Source organism: Chenopodium quinoa, unplaced genomic scaffold, assembly GCF_001683475.1.
Source record: "Chenopodium quinoa cultivar QQ74 unplaced genomic scaffold, ASM168347v1, whole genome shotgun sequence".
Classification (NCBI taxonomy): domain Eukaryota; kingdom Viridiplantae; phylum Streptophyta; class Magnoliopsida; order Caryophyllales; family Amaranthaceae; genus Chenopodium; species Chenopodium quinoa.
The window spans coordinates 10,100,028-10,122,622 of NW_018745448.1; the positions used below are offsets into that span (position 1 = coordinate 10,100,028).

The 22,595-nt window shown below is 31.9% G+C and overlaps 1 protein-coding gene across 2 annotated transcripts; it reads left to right on the forward strand.

Moving 5' to 3' along the window:
* Window positions 1-971: 971 nt before the first annotated feature.
* On the forward strand, window positions 972-9,478 carry LOC110713550 (cyclin-D1-1-like). 2 transcript variants are annotated; one of them, XM_021892000.1, is made up of 6 exons: window positions 972-1,446; window positions 3,686-3,772; window positions 6,981-7,079; window positions 7,225-7,426; window positions 7,554-7,687; window positions 8,163-9,478. In XM_021892000.1, the coding sequence occupies exons 1-6, from the start codon at window positions 1,135-1,137 to the stop codon at window positions 8,394-8,396; spliced, it is 1,068 nt and encodes a 355-aa protein (XP_021747692.1). In that variant the 5' UTR covers window positions 972-1,134; the 3' UTR covers window positions 8,397-9,478. The 2 variants fall into 2 exon arrangements, with proteins under 2 accessions (XP_021747692.1, XP_021747693.1); XM_021892001.1 differs by having other exon boundaries at window positions 974-1,446; window positions 7,557-7,687.
* Window positions 9,479-22,595: the final 13,117 nt, after the last annotated feature.

The window sequence follows — 22,595 nt, forward strand, 5'->3', positions numbered from 1 at the left end:
AAGGGCGCATGTACTTAAATTAGTTAGTTAATACTTTGTATTGTATATTAGTTATATAATACTCTGTATTGAGGGCATTCAACAAATTAAAATGGGAAGGCGTAGTTGCTATGAGTCATCAATGGCTTTAATTAAAATAGTGTAAGTTTAACTTAGACAGTCTAAAATATGTTTTTTAAACCTTGAGCATCTCACAGGCACGCTTAGGCTCAGTCGCTCACAGCCTCCGAATGATATGACTCTGACACAACATAACGAATTTGGGTATGAATTATTGGATTAAGCTTGGTATGACACTATTTTGGGTGAGCTACGATAACTGTTACATGGAGTCGGTAAAAGGTTTATCGTCCAATTGAATACCTGCATAGTTTACGTGGATTAACCAACTCGAGGTTTATCCGGGGATAATTGCTCCGATACTAAAGTTAGAATGTGACAGGTTGATATGAGTAAGAAAGGAGGTGTGAGAGAGTTTTTAGAGAGAGAGTTTTTAGAGAGAGAGATTTTGAGATATAAAAATCGTACCTTTAAAGTGAATTATATTTGAAAATTTATAGGAAGATAACCAAGCTAGTGCCATGTATCGATCCACATAGTTGGCATGAGAAGTGGTCGGTGAATATCCATATGGTCACAAGTAACTCTCCACATGGCTGATGAGAGTATGCCGATATGATATTCATACCGATATAGAACATGATTTAAAAATTTGTCTAAATCCGTTGCTTTTTATATTATATGGTACCAATATCATCCCATATAGAGAAGACATTTGAGGTTTATTATTTATTCATTTTCAATTTAGAATACAAATTGGAAATTGACTACTATATTCACCAACAAAAAATTATTAGAAGGGGACCAATGTCCAACAATATTACGGGAAATACATACCTAATTTTATAATTTAATTTAATTTAATTTCTTATTATTTAATTTTAAAATTTCAAGGTAAAAGGAGACCAATATTCTCCATATATATAGACTATCAGATTCACTTACAAACTTCACCCTCACTCTCCCACTCTCACTTCTCCCCAACCACCCAAAACCACCACCTCTCTCTCCTCTCCGCCATGAAAAACCACTGTTAAATAGATTCTCCGCCACCATCGCCGCCACCTCTCCGCCATGTCAATATCATATGCTGATTGTTTATCCGACTTACTTTGTTCCGAGGAATCCGGCGAAGTTATCTCCGCCGGAGATTCCCCTGAGATCTCATCGGAATGCGAATCTCCGGTGATTATCGATGACGACGAATCGATAATCGCCGGGTTCATCGAAGAAGAACGGAACTCATTCACTAGTTTTATCGCCTCCGGCGATAGCGATCCTGGCTCTCTTTCTCCCTCCACCACCACCACCACCACCGCCGTGTCTAACTCCTCACCCCTCTTGGATTCTTCCGCTCGCTCTCGATCAGTAGCATGGATTTTCAAGGTACGATAACAATATATAATCGCCTTTGATCGTGTTAAATCGACGTGTATAACGCATGCGCTAGTGAATTGGTGGCGGCTATGGCAGATTACTGTTGTAATGGCCACGTCATATTAATGGTATTGCACCGTAATTTATTTTGTTTAAATAAAAAAAAAGTTAAAATAGGTGGAAAAAGGTGGATCTGTTATGTTGAGCCGTGCGTATAAAAAATGATTATGGAGAAAGTGGCGGCGCGCCTTAGTACACTTTCGCTTTTATATTTTGTTTTTATTTAATGATAATTACTTATGCATAATTTTTTCCTAAAAAGATGGATTAATTTTTATTTTTTAATTTTATTTTCCGTGTTAATCCATGAATTATTCAACGGGTTAATCAAACTAAACTTTTAACTAAGTAGCCTTTTAATTTTTCTTCAAAAAAAAAAAGTAACCTTTTAATTGGTGTCAAACCATGATTTCTAAAACGAGTTGATCTAATTAAACTTGTTACACAATAACTTTTTAAATCGTAAAATTTATATGGATCTCAACTTATTTAACATTTAATTAAAGTGAAGTGATCCACTTTTAATTTCTTATTTAAATGTCTTAAGTATACTATTCTTTTTATTAAATCTACATTTGTTTAATTTAAGTGTTTGATACGTATAATTTGTCACTTATGTACTTTTTAAGCTTTCCTAAGATATTTATATTCGTTCAAAGTATTTATTTACAATAACTAGAATTATTAAAGGACAAATTTTAGTTATAATAATGGATTAATGGGTATAAACTCTATTAAGTTAACATGTAAAGTATTTTGAATACTTTTTTGTTTATCCATGATGTTATTCTATGATAAACTTTTTTTTTTTTTCAAAGTGTTTAACTTATTGTTAAATTAATACTTTAAGGGATATTAATCCTATTATTATTCCTATTGTTTTATGACTTTATAAATAGCAATACTTGTAAAAAAATGTTTTATTATAAAAAAATTTACTACTAATACGAAGTAATAAAGATTACACTTTCGCTACGTTATGTTTTCACTTTTTCATTGTAAGGTCTACAATGTATTATCTGATCTCTAATATCATCGATATTATAGTACAGTATAAACTATAAAAGTTTAATTTTCATCTTTATATTAAAATTAATTTTACAAGATTTATTTTCTAGTGTCTATTTAAATTAAAGGTTGTACGGAGCAAATATTATTTTGAAAATTGTAGTTAGTATTCTTCATATTTCTTAATACTACGGAGTAGCTGTCAGTATATTTTAACACGTAGCTTTAAAACAAACATTATAGTCAAAGTTTGAAAAAGTTTTTCTTAGTTATAGCTACAATTATACTCCGTATTTTTCGTACTACACTGCTGCGTACATTAAAATGTACTCCGTGATAAATTTTGATGAATATGAATAAAAACACATACTTCCTCTATTTCTGTTTAGTTAACGTATTTAATTTAGACACATATATTAAGGAGAAGAGAGAGAGTGAGAAAGAATGAAAAAGTAAGTGGGGTACTTTGTAAATGCAAGATAAAAAGTTTGCCCCAAAAGGAAACATAAACTAATAAAAATTTCCTAAAAAAAAATACGTGTCAACTAAAAAGAAACGGGGTAGTATTTTTTACTTGAAAAGGTTGACTAGAAATGAAGAGGATAGACTAAAATGCTTACACTAGAGAGTTAATTACTAATTATGTGGCACTTATAAAACAAAGCTAGATAAGTGGATACTCCGTATTATGGAGTATATTTAACTAATCATGGATTCATGGAGTATACTTTGAATATGCGAGTATTTTAGTTTTAATTTAAAATCTATTATCGTAATACTTTAATCTGTTTTATAATGAAAAAAAAAATAAATTATTATGGTAAAGTAACCAATTAATATGGACTAATACTTTTTTATAATGTTTTACTTATGACTTATAACGGGTATATTTATTTGCTCAGTAAAGTACGGAGTAACATAGAACAAATGCGAAAATAAAAAAAGGATACTCGTAGTTTATTTATTTATTTTATTTTATTTAAAGAAAGTTTATTATTTATAATATTGAAAATATTACGTAAATGACCAAATATAAAAATGGATTTGTTGGTGGCCAAGCTATTTTCTCTTTAAATCAAAAAAATTTCATTTCTGTTTTTAAGGAACTTATTAATATAATTCAAAATTAAATTGACTTTGGTTTGATTTTGTTTTTATTCTTTATTGATAATATAAACAGGTGAGAGCGTTCTATGGATTTCAGGCAGAGACAGCATACCTCGCTGTCAACTACTTAGATCGCTTTCTAAGTTGCCATCATATACCAGTAAGTTATTTTGTCATTGAAATTTTCAAACGTATATAACTAAGTATTTATTGTCACAATATTACGGTGCTGAGAATCGAGCTTAAAATCTTTTGAAATTGAGAGGAAAACTCTAACCACTTAATCTATATTTTACTTTTATTTATTGTCACTGTATATATATATTTGCTTCGTCCTATTTTCATTGTCACTTGTTACGGAACTAGTTCAAGCAAGTACCTCTCTAGTTCCAAAACCAATACGACGTCCTATATGATTTATCTCTTGGTCAAATTTCATTAACTTTGACCATTAATTGATTCACATTTGTAGTAGCGGTCAAAATAATACATATATTAGATCGAGATCACGAAATATTTTGAGATGGAGAGAGTATATAGATCGGATATCACATATTAGTATTGTCATGATACTATTTTTAGACGTAGTAAGTTTGTATTTGTTATCGGAAAATGGGACCTTAGGTCATAATTGAAGTACTTCCCTTTCATTTCTTCCTCCTGAATTAAATCCCCCCCGCTCCAATATTATCTGTCTCAATTATACCAATCTCTGCAATGAATTTAAGTGGATGACCAGAGTATTCATGGAAAAAGAGCTAGCTACTCACCGACCCTTTTTAAATATTTCTGGTCTTTTTGCCCTACATGTCAATTTCCATTATTACATTAGGGACTACAACTAGTATACAATATAGTGATTCTTAGAAAAAAAAAAAAAAAAAAGTAAAAACACATCACTTGACTATTATCAGATCCAAACGAGGATCTAGGAGATGGAGGGATAGTTAGTCCCTCCATCTCTCCTCGGAGGTTCGAATCTCATCCCCCCTCCTGTGATAGGAGGGGCACCCTGTGTACCTTGAAAAAAAAAAAAATCAAATTTATACATGCTTAAGTGGTCACACACTCTTGGATCAAGTGAGAGTTCAATGATAGAGTTCACAACATCTGATCAAAAGAGTGTTGGCCTAATAATCATCACCTCCCTAAACTTTACGATCTATATTAGTTGTTATACATGAAGTATATACCCAACCTTTGCTAATGTACATAAACTTTAAGACTTTTGAGGGTTGAAGAAGTGATGAACTTTAGAATTCACATGGATATCGTGTGATATAAATTACTACTTTATTCTTATAACGTTTCATATGATCTGTGGAAATTAAACAAGGGATATGATCAAAACGTTCTTCAAACTTGATTTCTTTTTTTCTTAAAGTAGCAATTTATTGAATTATTTAATATATAAATGATGAAGGTAATCATTGCTAAAAATGCAGTCGTAGTAAATAATTTGCGTAAGAACTAATGGTGGGTGATGAGTTGATAACTATTGACTAGAAAATGGACTTCTCAATTGCATTAAAAAATAATAATTAAAAAATAAAATAAAAAAAATAAAAGTCATGCACTTCTAATTAAGAATTTTAGAATGAAACGTGGCATTTTATTTGATGCAAATTAACCAAATAAAGCAACTTTTTAAAGAATATAGTCGTACGTCCAATTCCTTCAGTACAACTGTACAAGTGTACAATTACTACTCTAACGGTATATACTCCTTAACTAATGAACTACTACCTCCGTTAATTGTTATCTGCAACTTTGGAATATTTTATATCTCTCAAATAATACCTCAAATTGCAGATAACAATTAACGGAAGTAGTACATTATATATGTCTCGTGGAGTTGGTGGGCAACTCACCTTGTGACTTTAAGGTGACAAGTTTAAACCCCCAACAACTACAAAAATTCATGGGAGTAGGGGGATTTCCTTACTTCCCCATTTACTCTTAAGCGGTGATCTGCAGAACTAGAATGACTAAACTGGTGAGAGGTGTTGGTTCAATAGGATCTTTTATCTTACCTTAAAATAAAAAAAAAAATTAAAAAAAAAATTCGTAAATCTACCCTTAGTTTTGCATTTCAATATGTATATGCATGCATGTAGCACTGTCAAAAACCGAATCGAACTGGTGAAACCGAACCGTTTCAACCGATCCGAATGAGAACCGAACCGATTAAAAACCGATTTTATGAAACCGAAAACCGACCCGAACAGCATGTTAGTAAAACCGAAACCGAACCGATCCGAGTAAACGTTAAACCGTTTAAGAACCGAACCAAATCTAAACCGAACTGAAAGGAAAACCGAACCGAAAATGAACCGAACCGTTTCTAACTCGAAACCGTTTAAACTGGCATAAAAACCGTTTACACCGAACCGTTAACAAACTGCAACCCGTTTGCACCAAACCGTTTATAAACCGAACTGATTATAAACTGAACCGCTTATAAACCGAACCGTTTATGAACTGAATCGCTTATAATTCGAACCGTTACAAACCACTTCCTATAAGGGGTTTTTTGAACGACTCGATAAAAAACCGATTTTTTGAAATAAAAAACAGACCCGAACCGTAATTTAGTAAACCTGAAATAAAACCGATACAAATAATGTTAAATCGTAGAAGAACCGTACCCGTTAACGAACCGAACCAGTTATAAACCGAACTAAAATAAAACTGAACCAAAAAAGAACCAAAGTGTTGTAACCGGACAAAAACCGTTAACAAACCGCAACCTGTACCGTTTACTACCCGAACCGTTTACAACCCGGACCGAATTTAAACCAGGATAAAAACCGTTTACACCGAACTGTTAACAAACCGCAACCCGTTTGCACCGGACCGTTTACTACCCGAACCGTTTACAACCCGAACCGAATTTAAACCGTTCAAGAATAAACCGAAACCGAATCGAACCGATAATTATTTAAACTGAACTGAAACCGACCCGTAAGACATTTGAACCGATTTCAAACCGACCCAATTTTAAACCGAACCGATTTCAAACCGAACCGAAACCGAACTGTCAAACCGTTTTGACAGTACTGCATGCATGTGTTTGTTTAATGCCTAGGGCCATCCCCGCCCTAAACGCTATTGAAGCATCATACTTTCAAATGTATCTAATAATCTGCATGTGAATTCACGAAAGGAATAACTTACCTGATCTTCCAATTTTTCTTATTAGTTGTCGTAAAGATTAATTATTGATTAGCATTATTTAAGACCGGTGTCTTCCATGGATGCACCTAATAATTTATGGATGATTAAGTATAATGTATACATAATTATATCTACATAATCTTAAAATTAAGTTGAATTATTGAGATGATCGAAGCTTTTTTGAAATGCAGCAAACAGGTGGGTGGCCATTACAACTTTTATCAGTTGCATGCTTGTCACTAGCTGCCAAGATGGAGGAACCTCTTGTTCCTTCCTTATTGGATATTCAGGTCACTATCAATTTTTTCAAGCATATATTTCCATTTTTTTCCAGCAAATTCTGTAACCTCAAAACCATCCTTTTCAAGAATCTCTATTATTAACAACCTAGCTAATTAATTAACTAATTAATCATGATTGGATTATTTTAATTAGGTTGAAAGTAAGAAATTCGTTTTCGAGCCTAAGACGATCCAACGTATGGAACTCCTCGTGCTTACGGTTTTGAATTGGAGATTACGACTTGTCACACCCTTTACCTTCATTAGTTTCTTCGCGTACAAGGTTGATGTTACAGGATCGTACATTGGCCTTTTAATCTCACAATCAACCGATCTTATTCTCTCTAATATACGTGGTACGTACGTAATTACGTACTTTATGTTACAATGTCACAATTTATTTGTATGAAGCTTAAAAAGTGATTATAAACTTAATTAGCTAAACTTTTTACTTTTTTTTTTTTTTTGGGCTTATGGGTGTAGCAGAGGGCAGCTTAGTGGAATACTGGCCATCAAGCATAGCAGCAGCTGCCATACTTTGTGCAGCAAGTGAAATACCAAGTTTGTCCTTTGTCACACCTGAGCATGCTGAGTCATGGTGCGATGGGCTTTGTAAAGTAAGCATATTCACATGTTTTTATTTTAAAATTTTTCTCAATATTAATAATTTTTGGTTACATCTTTTCAAAATAAATAATTTTTTACATCTTTTCAAAATAAATAATTTTTGCTTACATGATACTATGCATTAGTGTCCCTAATTCTCCCTCTTATGTCCCACACATTCTATTCCTCATTAGCTCTCAATTCAATAATACATATTACTCCTCTAAATTTTGTACTGATTGTGTCCCAATCTATGTGTCTTTTATGATTCTCCACGGTGTCAGTATCATTGCTTACGTAATTACAATACTGTAACAATATAAAAAGTTGATATTTTAAAAATGCTGTATTTTTCTTCGTGATAAGATAGCTTAAATTGGGACAAAAAAAGTACATTATGCGTCGTTATTGTATTAAATTGAGACGGTAGCAAAGTATGATGAAAAACTTGACAATAAATTGATTAATTTTTCAATATTGTTGCAGGAAAAGATAATGGATTGCTACAAATTAATGCAACAATTTGTGGTTGATCATAGGAGAAGGAAATCCATCAAAGTGATACCACAACTCAGAGTTACAGCAAAAATTACAAAAATCAGGTCATTTAATGACTCATCTCCATCTTCATCTTCCACCTCATCACCATCACCCTTCTCTATTAAAAGGAGAAGATTAAACAATAATCATTCATGGATGGATGATGATCATGATCTCTAAAAATCCTACAAAAAAACTTTTTTTTTTCTTTCTCCATTGGATGGGTTTTTAGTTAAATTTTCAATTAGCCAAAAAAAATATTTTTTTTTTTTGGGCATTGCCATTTATTTAATCAAGAAAAAATGGCTTTTGCACACTCCCAAGGGTGTTGGGAGATTGTCTAGTACAATGTATATGTGTACATGATTTTGTGTGACAAAACAAATAAACAATATAGTGGTGGATGAGATTAGGAGAGAAAAATAATAATAATAATTTAAAAAAAGAGGTGGAGGAGTTTTGATAGTGGGAGTCATGGAAGTGGGGGTGTTGATATTGCAAATTCAAAGGTTGCATTGATTATTGAATGAATGAGATGAAGATTTTTCTTTTGGGAGAAAAATGTGGGGTCCTTTTCATTGTATAGGTGATGAAAAATGAGGTTTGTGAGGGGCAAATTCCATAAATTTCAAAATGGTTGATTTTTTAAAGATATATTTTTATTTTATTTTGGGAGAAATAAGCCTAGTCTTTCTCAATCTCAATTTCAATCTCTACCTAGGTTGCAATAAATGCCAATAATCCAATCAAGAAAAAGAAGAGGGAAAAGTTGAAAAGAAAGGAGATATGCAAGAATGAATAAGATGGGTTGTCAATTATTATATCAGAATTGTTACATTAGGAAAAAAAAAAATCACCTAAAACTTCGTTAGAGTGATGTGTTACACAAATCTGTAGATGGAGCAGTGTGACGCGTGTGTATGTTGTGTTTTTTTGGCGGGAAAAAATTGCGTAAAGCAACCATAAATTTTGATTTTTTTTTCCTTTTTTATTTAGAGATGTAATTGTGAAGCGTGTGACGGTCACACGTGTACATTCAACTTAATTTTTTTTTTTTTTTAATAAAAAAAATTAACTCCTTTGTTTTTTGGTTAAGGAAGAAACAATTTGTTATGTACTCCTTATGTAATATGGCCCCAAAAAAATGTGGCCAACAAACCATAATGCATGTAAAGGTCCTAGAGGGAGGGGACCTTTAATGTACTACTAATATGTTTGTATTTGGAATCATCAATATGACGTATATATTTGTTTTTGGTTCATCATTTTTCTTTAATTTCAATTATCTCTTTAGATTTTTACTATCTTTTCTGCGTTTAGCCTGCAATGCATGTGAACTCCCAATGGCAATTTTTGTAGCTTTGTCAATTGTTTGCTATTGATTTTGTGACCTGACGACTTCTTCTACAGTAAATTCTTTGGTAGGAACTGCTTCATATTTTGGTCCCTCATACAATAAAGGATGAAATAGAATTTTAACATTGCTTGAGAGAATACATGCCTTCTCGTGACGAATGACTACTCACGTAACCATGTCTCCTCTCCTGCAAGCGAGGCCTACTCGGTTGGAGTTACCTCCGATCACTAAGCATAAAACTCGTGTTTCAGACCTCCTATCAAAATCGTTTTGAGATAAGGCAACAATGTTAAAAAATAACCACCTAACTTAATCTCTAAATATAAAACATGTGTTTAAGACCTATCAAAACTGGTCTGAATAATATCTCAAATTTGTGTTCAAGACCTATCAAAACTGGCCTGAGTAATATTTTTAAATTTGTTTCCTCGACGCCGACTAAATCCCTAATTGCAAGTATGTATAACCCATCAACAAACACGTACACAAGTTACAATATCAGTATGACTTGTTATGGCACATGCATTGTAGTTTGTAGGCCACGTTAATTACATTACATCAACTATGGACTGCCCCATATACATGCATAATAATAATAATGTATGTAGTTGGCATGAATAGGTTGGATGATTTATATTTTTATGATGGTGATTTACAACTCGTCTGTCTAAAAGTTGATCAATTTAATGATATAACATGGTCATCGTAAGCTTCAATTCATGACTTTAATTTCATCATTATGAACTCTACCTAACGGGCTAATTAATGTCCATATCTTAATTAATTAATTTGTGATTCTTATAATGTTTTGAGATTATTGGAGAGGTGACTAACGGATTGAACATAGTCCAATTTGGATTGTTAGTTAGGTTTTGGTGCATGACCTCCATCCCCCTTCTCAAATCATTAAATGTCTTTTGAAAAAGTACTCCATAATTCAGACTACAAGACAATAATACATACACCTTTTATCTAGTGTTATAATCGAGAGTTTCAATTAAAATATTAAATTACCAAGTAAAGTTTGGTGGAGTTGGTGGAGAACTCACCTTGTAACTTTGAGGTCACGAGTTCGAGCCCCATCAACTACAAAATACCTAGGAGTAGGGGGATTCCTTTACCTCCCCCCTCTACTCTCAAGCATTGACCTGAAATAAATAAAAAATAATGACATTCAATAATTGTAAATTGGTAAATATTATACTTGGTAAAAAGTTAATTGTTTTATTGTTGGGATAATTTTAATAAAATATAGATCAGATTGACTTTAATTTATACTTGGTATATATCATTTTACATTTTAGGGCCTGATCACATTTATTGAACTGAACTGAATTGAGCTGAAATGAATATTTTATGAGAGAGGGAATTTGGGAGCTGAATTGAACTGATTAGAGCTGAAATGAATTGAACTGGACTGAAATTAAGTAAATGTGAACAGACCCTTAGTCAAAGATTTTAAAGCTATGTTTTTAAAGAGAAAAATGGTGCAATTAACAAAATATTAACAATTGGTTGACTAAAGATGTAAATTAAATCTAGGGCATATATCATATATCATTAGTACGATATTTTTTATCCCTTTATTTTTAAGGATTCAAAACATTCACGAACGTAATTATGGAAACATGCAATACCAAATAAGATTTTTTTTCCAGTTTCACTAGATTATAAAACGGAGGAAGTATATTTTTTTATCCCTTTATTTTTAAGCTATGTACTAGACTACTAGGGGCCGCCACACCGTTACATCACCAGTGACAAAGTACATGAATGTATGCGTGAATTCGAGCTATAAGATAGAAGAGCGTTATATGTTCGCTTGGCGAAGCCAGAACAACAACGTACCACATTAACCAATAGCCACAATTTAGATGCCCTAGGAAGCAAGGCAACCAATGCACCATGAAGCTAAGCTAGCTAGCATATTGATAATACACCTACCAGCCAGCAACAATATAATAGACCAAGCCAATGTAATGCCGTACATCGTTAATGTCCAAGCAATGCAACGAACAATTATAGATATATTTTGTTATATAATATCATATCATCCATCTATTAGTAATCTTACGATCAAGTGGTATATCTTTTTAACTTGTCAATAGTTTGAGAGACATAAATGTGTTACAACTTTACATGAAACTTCCTATTTCATATTATTATCAATAATTATACCAAGCTAAGTGACAAATAAAATTAGTATTTTTTTTTAAAAAAAAGGAGCGTCAAATAATGCATGCAAAATTCGACGATAATCAAGGGATGATAAAGGGTCCTACTTCATCTTTTCAATCTAGTTAACTTGATCTATGTTTCAGTTGATTCGATTCAATAAAACTAGAATTTGTTAAATACACTCAGGTGTACCGTATATCCGGGTAATTTGCTCATTAATTTTTGCTCATTTATAAAATAACAAAATTTAATGAGGAAATAATGCGGGTGTATGGTATACCGGGGTGTACAGAATAGACTAACCAATAAACTGATATCAAACCCAAATTTTCTATATGAGGATATGTTAGATGGATGTTTTGGAATTTTTAAAATAAGATCCAGATCATCTTTGAGAATTTCATGATTAAATGCTAAACCTTTATGTATACACACACATATATGAATTCTCACATATGGACCTATTCTCACCGGATCCCTCCCCTATATATATGGAGATCGAGTGTCAGATTTGGCCAGCCCTACCCTTCATTTTAATTACATTATTAATCAATTAGCAGTATCATTTTTGTTTGGGAATTAGATGGTTTATATGGAACATTCACTTTTGAGTTGTTCATTTTCGATATTATTATTTGATTTAAAGTAATTAAGGTGTATATAGATCTTCATTTCTGTAACGATTTAATGGCAACACTTATATTGGTCCCTATATGTTTCCTTTTTAACTATAAAATTTGAGATAACAACATAATAGAGCAAAGACCCAAGTTTCTTAGAAAAAGTGCAAGTCATCATAAATCAAATAAACCAAACTAAATCGGATAATATATAAAAACTAAATAGGGACAAACTAAAGGTACAAACAGTCTCGGGGTGGTTTGGTTTGTTAATAAATTGAATTTGATTTGTATGGAATATCATATTAGGGAAATATGTGTTCTAAACTTCATACTAGTCTAAAGTTGTTTGATTTATTGTTAAAATGGTTTTTATTACATCTTACTGTGAAAGAAACTTCATACTAGTCTAAAGTTGGGAGGAAATTAGAGCTCTTGTTGTATCAAAATTGTATAGCTAAAAGCTTAATAATCAAATAATAAAATAGATTGAATGAGCCCTAATAACTCCGTTCCACCTTAACTCTGGAAGTCCAACCAAATAAGTCCTCAATTACGGATTGCAATTTGGGTATGTACGTATGGATCTAAGGAATATGGAATTCTTTTATAGGTACATGTTGAAGATTAACACGTGACTTGTTCCACATTGGAAAAAAAGTGAAAGAAAATACCATTTTATAAGCTAGAATAGTTAACTTTGCAATCACCATTTGGTGTTAGTACAAAAATCTTTTTCAGGTTTGTGAGTGGATCAAGTTAAAAGTTCGTTAAACAATAAAATCATTTTGCTTTTGATATCCTCCTTGCAATCTGGTATCTCGCATCCTTAGTAATCAAAGATATCATCAAATATTCGTCTCTTTTATGTCACAATAATTTTATTTTATTTTATTTTATTTTTTTTGTGCAATTTTTATGTCACAAGATACATAGTAACTACTAATTAGTAAATCATACTTGTAAAGTTATAATTCTTAATTAGCTACTTTTGTAGTACATAAATCAATTTAATAATACTAACATATACGAGTTGCGAGCCAGTACTCTCCCTCATAATATAACTCGTATTAGTTTTAATTATTTGCACTATTTATACACCACTTATATATCTTACTACGAGTAGGATTTATTTTGCTAATACTAAGAAGAAATAAAATAAAATGTTATTGTAGTTTGTAAGATGGTGATGGATTCAATGTATACCCAAAACCATTTTTTTTTAATTTTTTTTTTTGTACAAATTAAGTAATTGATTTTGTAAGATATTAACACTTAATAGTCTAAATTTTACAATGACAAGCATGCATGTGTTTTATGTCTAATCAAAGTGATGCAATTGTTGTGGCACATAAGAGCTAGTTGACGAAGAAAAAATAATGCTTGAAATTTAATTTTGGAAAATAACAAATGCAGTTGTAAGCTACAATGCTACATATATATAAAAAAAAAAAAATAATGACATAAGTAATCATCAATTATATATGATACATTGATTGATGCATATTTTTGTCATAAATATTGGAACTTATAGCATTGTTCGAAAGAAGCAAGGTTGCATATATCACTACTCTTTAGTCTTATTCGTTCTTTAAACACTAATACTATGCAGTCTGTAGTCTGTACTACCTAGTATATATTTCCACAAATTCTAAGTTTTTTTTTATTTTTATTTCAAAATTAATTTGACTATTCGAGGACCACTGAATTGGCAAAAAAGTGTTGCAGAGACAAAATTGTAATCTATGATGACAAAGACTCAATACTGCAATGGAATATTACTTCTTTGTAGCAACTCTTTCAGTAATTTATAGTTTTGTTGTTCACATCAATTTTTTATAATGTGGTTCCCACAATAAAATAAAGATTTAAAAGTAGATTATTATTTCTTTATTTTATATTTCTTTATTTTTATGTCATGATTTTCTAAATTTAAACAATTTTCAAGAGTAAATTAAATGCTTATATGTAGCCCTTAGGGCTATATATAGAATTTTCCATAACAACTGGTTTTATTATGGGACAGCTCATGATGTTCATATCGATCTATTATACGCCCCTGCATCTAGCATTGGGTAGACCTCATACAATAATTGTCCTAGCTCTACCCTATCTTTTGTTTCATTTCTTCTGGAACAATCACAAACACTTTTTTGATTATGGATCGACTAGAAGAAATTCAATGCGTAATCTCAACATTCAATGTGTATTCCTGAATAATCTCATTTTTCAATTATTCAACTATTTCATTTTACCAAGTTCAATGTTAGCCCGATTAGTCAACATTTATATGTTTCGATGCAACAACAAGATGCTATTTGTAACAAGTAGTTTTGTTGGTTGGTTAATTGGTCACATTTTATTCATGAAATGGGTTGGATTGGTATTAGTCTGGATACAGCAAAATAATTCTATTAGATCTAATAAGTACCTTGTGTCAGAATTGAGAAATTCTATGGCTCGAATCTTTAGTATTCTCTTCTTTATTACCTGTGTCTACTATTTAGGCAGAATGTCGTCACCTATTTTTACTAAGAAACTGAACGAAACTCCAGAAACGAAAGAAAGTGAGGAAGAAACAGATGTAGAAATAGAAAAAACTTCCGAAACGAAGGAGACTAAACAGGAAGAAGAGGGATTCACCGAAGAAGATCCTTCTCCTTCCCTTTTTTCGGAAGAAAAGAAGGATCCGGACAAAATCAAAATGGATGAAATGGGAAAGATCCGAGTGAATGGAAAGGACAAAACAAAGGATGAATTTCACTTGCACTTAAAAGAAGCATGCTATAAAAATAGCCCAACTTCTTATTCTGGGAATCAAGATATTTCGAAGTTCGAAATACTTAAAGAAGAAAATAAAACCTATTCTGGTTTCAAAAACCCCTTCTTTTTCTTCTTTTCGACTATAAACGTTGGAATCGTCCAACGCGATATATAAAAAGCAATCGGTTTGAAAATGCGGTAAGAAATGAAATGTCACAATATTTTTTTTATACATGTCAAAATGATGGAAAACAAAGAATTTCTTTTACATATCCACCTAGTTTATCCATTTTCTGGGAAATGATAAAAAGAAAGATTTCTTTGGCTACAACAGAAACATTCTTATATGATGATGAACTATACAATTATTGGATTTATACGAACGAACAAAAAAAACAACTTAAGCAATGAATTTGCTAATAGAATTACAGTTCTAGACAAAGGACTTTTTTATATAGATGTACTCGATAAAAAAACTAGATTATGCAATGATAAAACTAAAAAGAAAATTGAATATTTGCAAAAAAAGAAATAAAATTGATACATAAAAAAAATACCAAAAAAGATAAGATGAGATTCGCCCGCCCCCTACATATTTGATACTCTCGCCTAGAAAAAAGCTTGTAACACCAAAACCATTCGGAATTCCATCAATTATTCGTCTATCAAAAAATGACACTAGTTCAGCCAAACCTCTTACACCCTTAATTAAAAATTTTGCGTAAAAAGCATCGATATAACCACGGTTAGCGGACCAATTATATATGATATTTATCATTTTGTCCCCCAAAATTCTTTTTTGCCCTCTTTTATCAAATAAATTAATTAAGTCAAAATTTTTTAATGATGAATAAGCGGGTTTATAAAACAAAAAGGCTATAAATATTCCAAAAAAAGCTATACTAACGGAAAAAGTTGCATTTATCAAAAATTCATACCAGTCAACAGAATTTTTGGAATTTGAATCTAAAAGATTCATAGATGAGGTTAACCATTTAGTTAATATATCCAAAGCAATTCCTTCTTGATTGAATGGAATTCCTATGATTCCAATGAAGAAAGTAATCAGATCAAAAAAATCAGAGGAAATAACATAGTATTATCGGATTCATGAGGATAGGTAGAAATATTCTTATTGTCAAAATCAATAATAGTAATAAAAGATCGACGCATTTTTCTTAAATTTCCATTAATTTTATTTTGGTATAGTTTTTTCGAAAAAAAAGAAACCCTTTCCTTCTTATTCATTGTTAATAAGGTTAATAAAAGAAATTTATGATTAATGCTTTTCAATCCTTCTTGACCCCATAAAGATATTGAATAAAAAGAACTGGTTTTTTTTCCACTGTAATTTTTTAAAAAAGCGGTTAAATGTCCTTCAAACGTAAGTAAATAGATTCTAAACATATAAAAAGCGGTTAATCCAGCTGTGAAATAAGCTATTATTGCAAAAATTGGTGAATACATCCAACTATCATTAAGAATTTCGTCTTTGGACCAAAAACAAGCAAGAGGCGGAATACCACAAAGCGAAAGTGTACCTATCAAAAAAGAGGTTTTTGTAATTGGTACATGTTTTGTTAAACCCCCCATAAGAACCATATTCTGACTTTTATTCGGAGAATATCCAACAACAGTTTCCATTGAATGAATAAGAGATCCAGATCCTAAAAACAATAATGCTTTTGAATAAGCATGAGTAATCAAATGAAATAAAGCAGCTCGATAAGAACCCATACCTAGAGCTAACATCATATAACCCAATGCTATACATAGCCCTTAGGGCTATATATAATCATTGAATTTACTCTTGGAAAATGTATAAAGTTAGGAATTCATGACAAAAACACGCGCAAATCGGTGTAATTAGTGTGTTTTTGTCATGATTTTCTAAATTTAAACAATTTTTAAGAGTAAATTAAATGCTTATATGTAGCCCTTAGGGCTATGTATAGCATTTTCCTTTTATAAAATCATAATGTTATTATAATATAGTATATGTTATTTTTACATTATACGTAGTAGTATTTCATCATAAATACTAATAATTTCATGTTCTAGAATACCAAAAGTGTTTTTTTATTCATGATGAAAATGGTTGGGTACTTAATGAAAATTTAATTTAATAGATACTTATATCTTAAGGGATTAAAGGAATTGCATGCCGTTGTAAAGGCTTTCGATCTCTTTATTGTGATCACACCCATTTTTTTTTATTTGGTTTTGCTTTCTCTTCATAAAAGAATTTTTGGGAAACAACCATATCACTGTAATTGTGATATACTTTAATTCCCTAAATTGATAAATTCACTGCATGTTGTCTAATTACTTTTAATTAAAAAGTACTCCATATATAGTTTCTTTTCGATCATGAGATTCATGACTTTGATTCATGCTCTACAAAATTAAGCATATGTACATACATAAAGGCTATTTCTTGGGAGTTGGGATGATCGAGTGAATTATTTGGGATTATTTGATTCGAACTTGTTGATTATTACATGTTATAAGACCGTTACAAACTCTCTATGGATGAAAGAATAATAAACATTTTAAAATAGACTGTTATCGATCAAGCATGTATGTTGTCTTAGCTTTTAATTAATCATAATTGAAGACGGCATTGTGAACAATCTTACTCATACCATACAAAAAAGAAGATTAATAATGAATATATAATGACATTTATATACTTCAACATTGGACACATTAGACTTATTTTTTTTTTTTGGGAATCATTCTCATAATGTCATATATTTTAGGGCAAAGAATTCATATTATGTATCCTTAATCTTATATATCTAATCTTAACTCTATATTATAGGATTTGTATCATTTTATTTATCCTTTCACTTACTTTTTTCCACAAAAAAATTGCTGTAAAGTCAAAAGTTAAGTTGGAATCCTAAGTATACAAAAATCCCTTATGCCAAAAACACTATCTTTTTTATTCAGTCGACATATAAGAGAATGTTTTTATTTTAATTTAATTAAAAAGGTCTATATATTCTATAAAGTGGGAATAATCTAGTTATTTTCCTATGCTATTACTTTTCTTTATTCAGGATATATCAACTTTATAAATTGGCCATGAAAAAGACGGGAGATCAGTCCACTTAATTAAAATACAACATTTTAAGCTAAACATATACTATATTTTGGTTGTAAATTAATTATTAAAAGAAAAAAATCTCGTGGGGTTTTGGAAGAAAGGCTTATAATAGGTCATATTCTCAAATAAAGATTTCAAAAGTTGATATGATTCTTTTAAAAGAAAAAGGTCTAAAATTTTAAAATGTATGTCTATTAATATATGGTTCGTGAATCATATATTATATAGATAGGTAAGACAGCACCACAATACAGTGATTATATAAGCACTTTGTGTCCCCATCTCATGATACAATTCTCTAAGTATATACTAATATACGTTGTTCTAAAAGAATAATAAAAATAAAAATAAATAAATAAATAAGTTGTTGTGAACGTACGTATACTTTTCAATGTTTTCATAAAGTTAGTTATGGCATAAGATAGATGAAATTGTGAAATAATTCAACAACGAACCAATTAACACATCATCTTACGAAAATATAAAGTACAAAAAAGAGATTAGGAGAAATTTACGTAGTATATTTTTTTAAAGATTTTATTTATTTGTTGATTAGAAGATTGTATAATGAAAAAACTATACAATAAAACACATAAAACATTGACAATGACATAACATTAAGGGTTTGTTCGTTCTGATTGACTGAATTGAGCTAAGCTGAACTGAACTGAACTTATTAGAGCTGAACTGAACTGATTGAACTGAACTTATCAGAGCTGAACTGAATTAAAATGAATATTTTATAAGAGAAGGAAATTAGGAGCCCTGAACTGAACTGAACTGAACTAAAAATAATCATATGAGAACAGATCCTAAGTAGCAAAGCCTCAGGAAAGTCTAATGTGAGCATGCTTTACAAGAGCTAACTTAAAATTTAGTGTTATATGGAGTAATATGATTCGATTTATAAACTATTCACATATTTTATTTTGTTTTGTTTTTTTATATGATTTTTACTTAACATAATTAAGAATATATTTAAGATATGTTCTCTTCAGGTTAATTTCATTCCAGTTCATTTTAATTCTATTCTTAATTTCTTTCTCTCATAAACAATTCAGTTCAGCTCAGCTCAGTAAATCAGAGCAAGCCCTTAGTGGAGTAATGTGGGTCTTGTGAAATTAAATTGTCCCAAGATATGTGACATTGTTATTAGGGGTGTACAAAAATTGGCCCGGACCTGAAACCGGACCTGAACCGACCTGAACCGGACCGGACCTGACCCGGACCTGTTGATTCAGGTCCGGTCCCGGTTCTTAAAAATCCAGGTTCCCGGTCCCGGTCCGGACCCGGTCCAAACCCGGGGTTTTCAGGTCCGGACCTGAAACCCGGGAAATCGTAATTAAAAAAAAAAAAAAAAAAGAAAAAAAGAAAATATCTGATTCTCTCAGCCTCCCTCAATCTCTTTCATATTTTTAAGTTCTAACCCTAACTCCCTAAGCCCAAACTCTCAGCCTCCCTCAATCTCAACTTCTCAACGCGGCTGTCCGGCTGTCCCAACTCGCTCCGGCCACCGCCCACTGCCGACACCTCCCTCATTCTCTCAGGCGATGCACACCGATAATATCTGGTAAGTATTTGCTTATAATTTTGGTATTTTTAATTCGAAATAATAAATTAAGTGTGAGAATTTATATGTTTATTCTTGTTTCAAATTTTCAATTGCTTTTAATGATTGTTTGATGTTTGCATGTTGAATTTCTTATTTTTAGTTCATCTCTTTCGAATTTCTGTTTTTTTTTTTGGTTTTTTTGAGTTTAGGGTTCATAAGAATTAAGAAGTTTAGGGTTTAGGGTTCAAGTGCGAAATTTAGTTCGAAATTTTGTGTTTATTATGATTATTAAGATTAATTTAGTGCGAAAATTTGTGTGGTAGGGTGGGTTGGGGTGGGGTTATGGTGGGGTTACGGTGGTACGGTTCTGGTGTGTGGGGGTTAAGGGTTAAGGGGTGGCAGTGGGGTGGGGTGGGGTGGGTTGGGGTGGTGAGCTGGGGTTTTTGGGATGGCTGGATGGAAAATTGTGAATGTTGATGGGGTTTCGGGAGTGGAGATGGGGTTTTCGTGGTGGCTGGTAGGGTCACCGAGAGTGGAGATGGGTTTTCGGGGTGGCTGGGTGGTGTTTTGGATTGGAGGGGGTTTTGGAGTGGTTGAGTGAGGTTATTCCGGCGGGAATGGAATTTGTGGGGTGGATTCCATGGTTGGAGTGTCAGGGAAGGCGGCTAGGGGTGGGGCTGCCAATGAAGCTGGTTGTGTTGTGTTGTGTGGGCAGTGGTGGATCTGGGTATTGACATAAATTTCAGAAAGTTGGTTGTGTTGTGTTGTGTGGGCAATGCCTCTCTCATTTTTTTCTTAACATAAATTTCAGAAAGTTGAAAGTATTTCTAATGTGTATTGATATTTCTAATGTGTATATATGGAAACTTTTTAAGCTAACTTATACTTTAAAATTTGTGTTTATTCCTTCTAGGCTGCTAAAAGTATGGACTCAGATTATTAAGATTAAATAAGTTGGCTAACCTGTGTGTAGTTCAGGGGTTCTTATTTTTGTTTTTATTCTTGCAGGGAGTGAAGGAAGTCAAGGAACCACGGATTCTTATTCTTGCAATGTAAGTTGCTCTTAAATTTTTTTATAAAATGGTATGTGTATATAATTGTTACTTTAAAATTACTTATATTGTATATAATTATATTGTAGATGGAGAGCTCTCAATCCAAACGGTCTGCTTCTTTTTCTGAACAAACGTCACAACCACTTTCTGAAAAGGATATGGAAGAATTGCAATCTACTTTGCCTCCTGATAAGAAGCTAAAAGCGGGGCGGGAATATATATGGAACAGAAAAAGTAAGAGGAAAGCTGAGTATTGGAAATATTACTTAGAGTACGTCGAGAATGGAAAACTACGAGCTGAATGTAAGTTCTGTCCTAAAACTTTTGCTGCTGATGGTAATCTTAATGGTTCAAAAAATGTTAAAAACCATGCAGAATCATGTCTCGGTAATCCTATTAATATAGAAAAAGAAAAGGGCAAAGAAAAGCAAACTAAATTGTATTTTGATCAAGAACATGAGAGTAGTGAATTAAAGTGTGGGAGTAGGATTATTAACTTGAATGATGTTAGAGAGGCATTGATTCACATGATTATTGTTGATGAGTTACCATTTAAGCATGTGGAAAAACCCGGTTTTAGGCACTTTGTGCAAGTTGCATGTCCACAATTTCACATTCCATCTCGTGTTACCATTGCTCGTGATTGTTTAAAGTTGTATTATAGTGAAAAAGAGAAATTGAGAGAAATGTTTAAGACATGTCAAAGAATTTCTGTGACCACTGATACTTGGACTTCAATACAAAGAATTAATTATATGTGTCTTACAACTCATTTCATTGATAATGACTGGAAATTGAATAAAAAGATCATAAATTTTTGTCCAATTTCTAGTCATAAAGGAGAGGCTATTGGAAAAGCAGTTGAGGCATGTTTAGAGTATTGGGGTATTGATGATAAACTTTTTACTGTCACTGTTGATAATGCTTCTTCAAATGATGTTGCTTGTGCACACTTGAGTAGAATGGTTAGAAGAACAGGATGTATAAATGATGGAAAAAATCTTCATGTTAGATGCATTGCTCATATCATTAATTTAATTGTGTGGGATGGTATTAGAGAACATGGTGTGTGCATTGATAGAGTTAGAAATGCTGTGAAATATGTTAAGAATTCCCATGCAAGAATACTTAGATTCAAAAATCTTGTGCAAAAAGCAAACATAGATTCAAAATCTTCTTTATCCTTTGATGTCCCCACTCGTTGGAACTCCACATACATAATGTTGGAAACGGCTTTGAAGTTTCGACGTGTTTTTAGTGGGTTATCTCTTCCTGATGGAGAGGATTTGAATGACAATGAAAGGCCTCCCGAACCCGAAGATTGGGAAAAAGTGGAGAGGTTGGTTTTGTTTCTAGGGGGGTTTTATCTGTTAACTAAACGAATTTTTGGTTCCCATTATGTGACAACTAATAAAGGTTTAGGAGAAATTGCTTCTATGTATGATATGTTGAATAATTGGGAACAAAGTGAGGACTTGAATTTTCAAGCCATGGCCACTGCAATGAAAAAAAAAGTTTGATAAGTATTGGGGGGATGTGGATAAGATGAATAAGTTCATTTATGTTGCTCTTCTTCTCGACCCTCACTCTAAGATGGTCATTGTTGAATTGACACTAACGGATATGCATGGACCGGAAAAGGGTACAAAACTTGCTAATGATGTGAAGGAGTTCGCTTACTCTTTATTTGAGGAATATAGAAAAATGTATGCTACTTCTAATATTCCAGATTGTGGAGATAA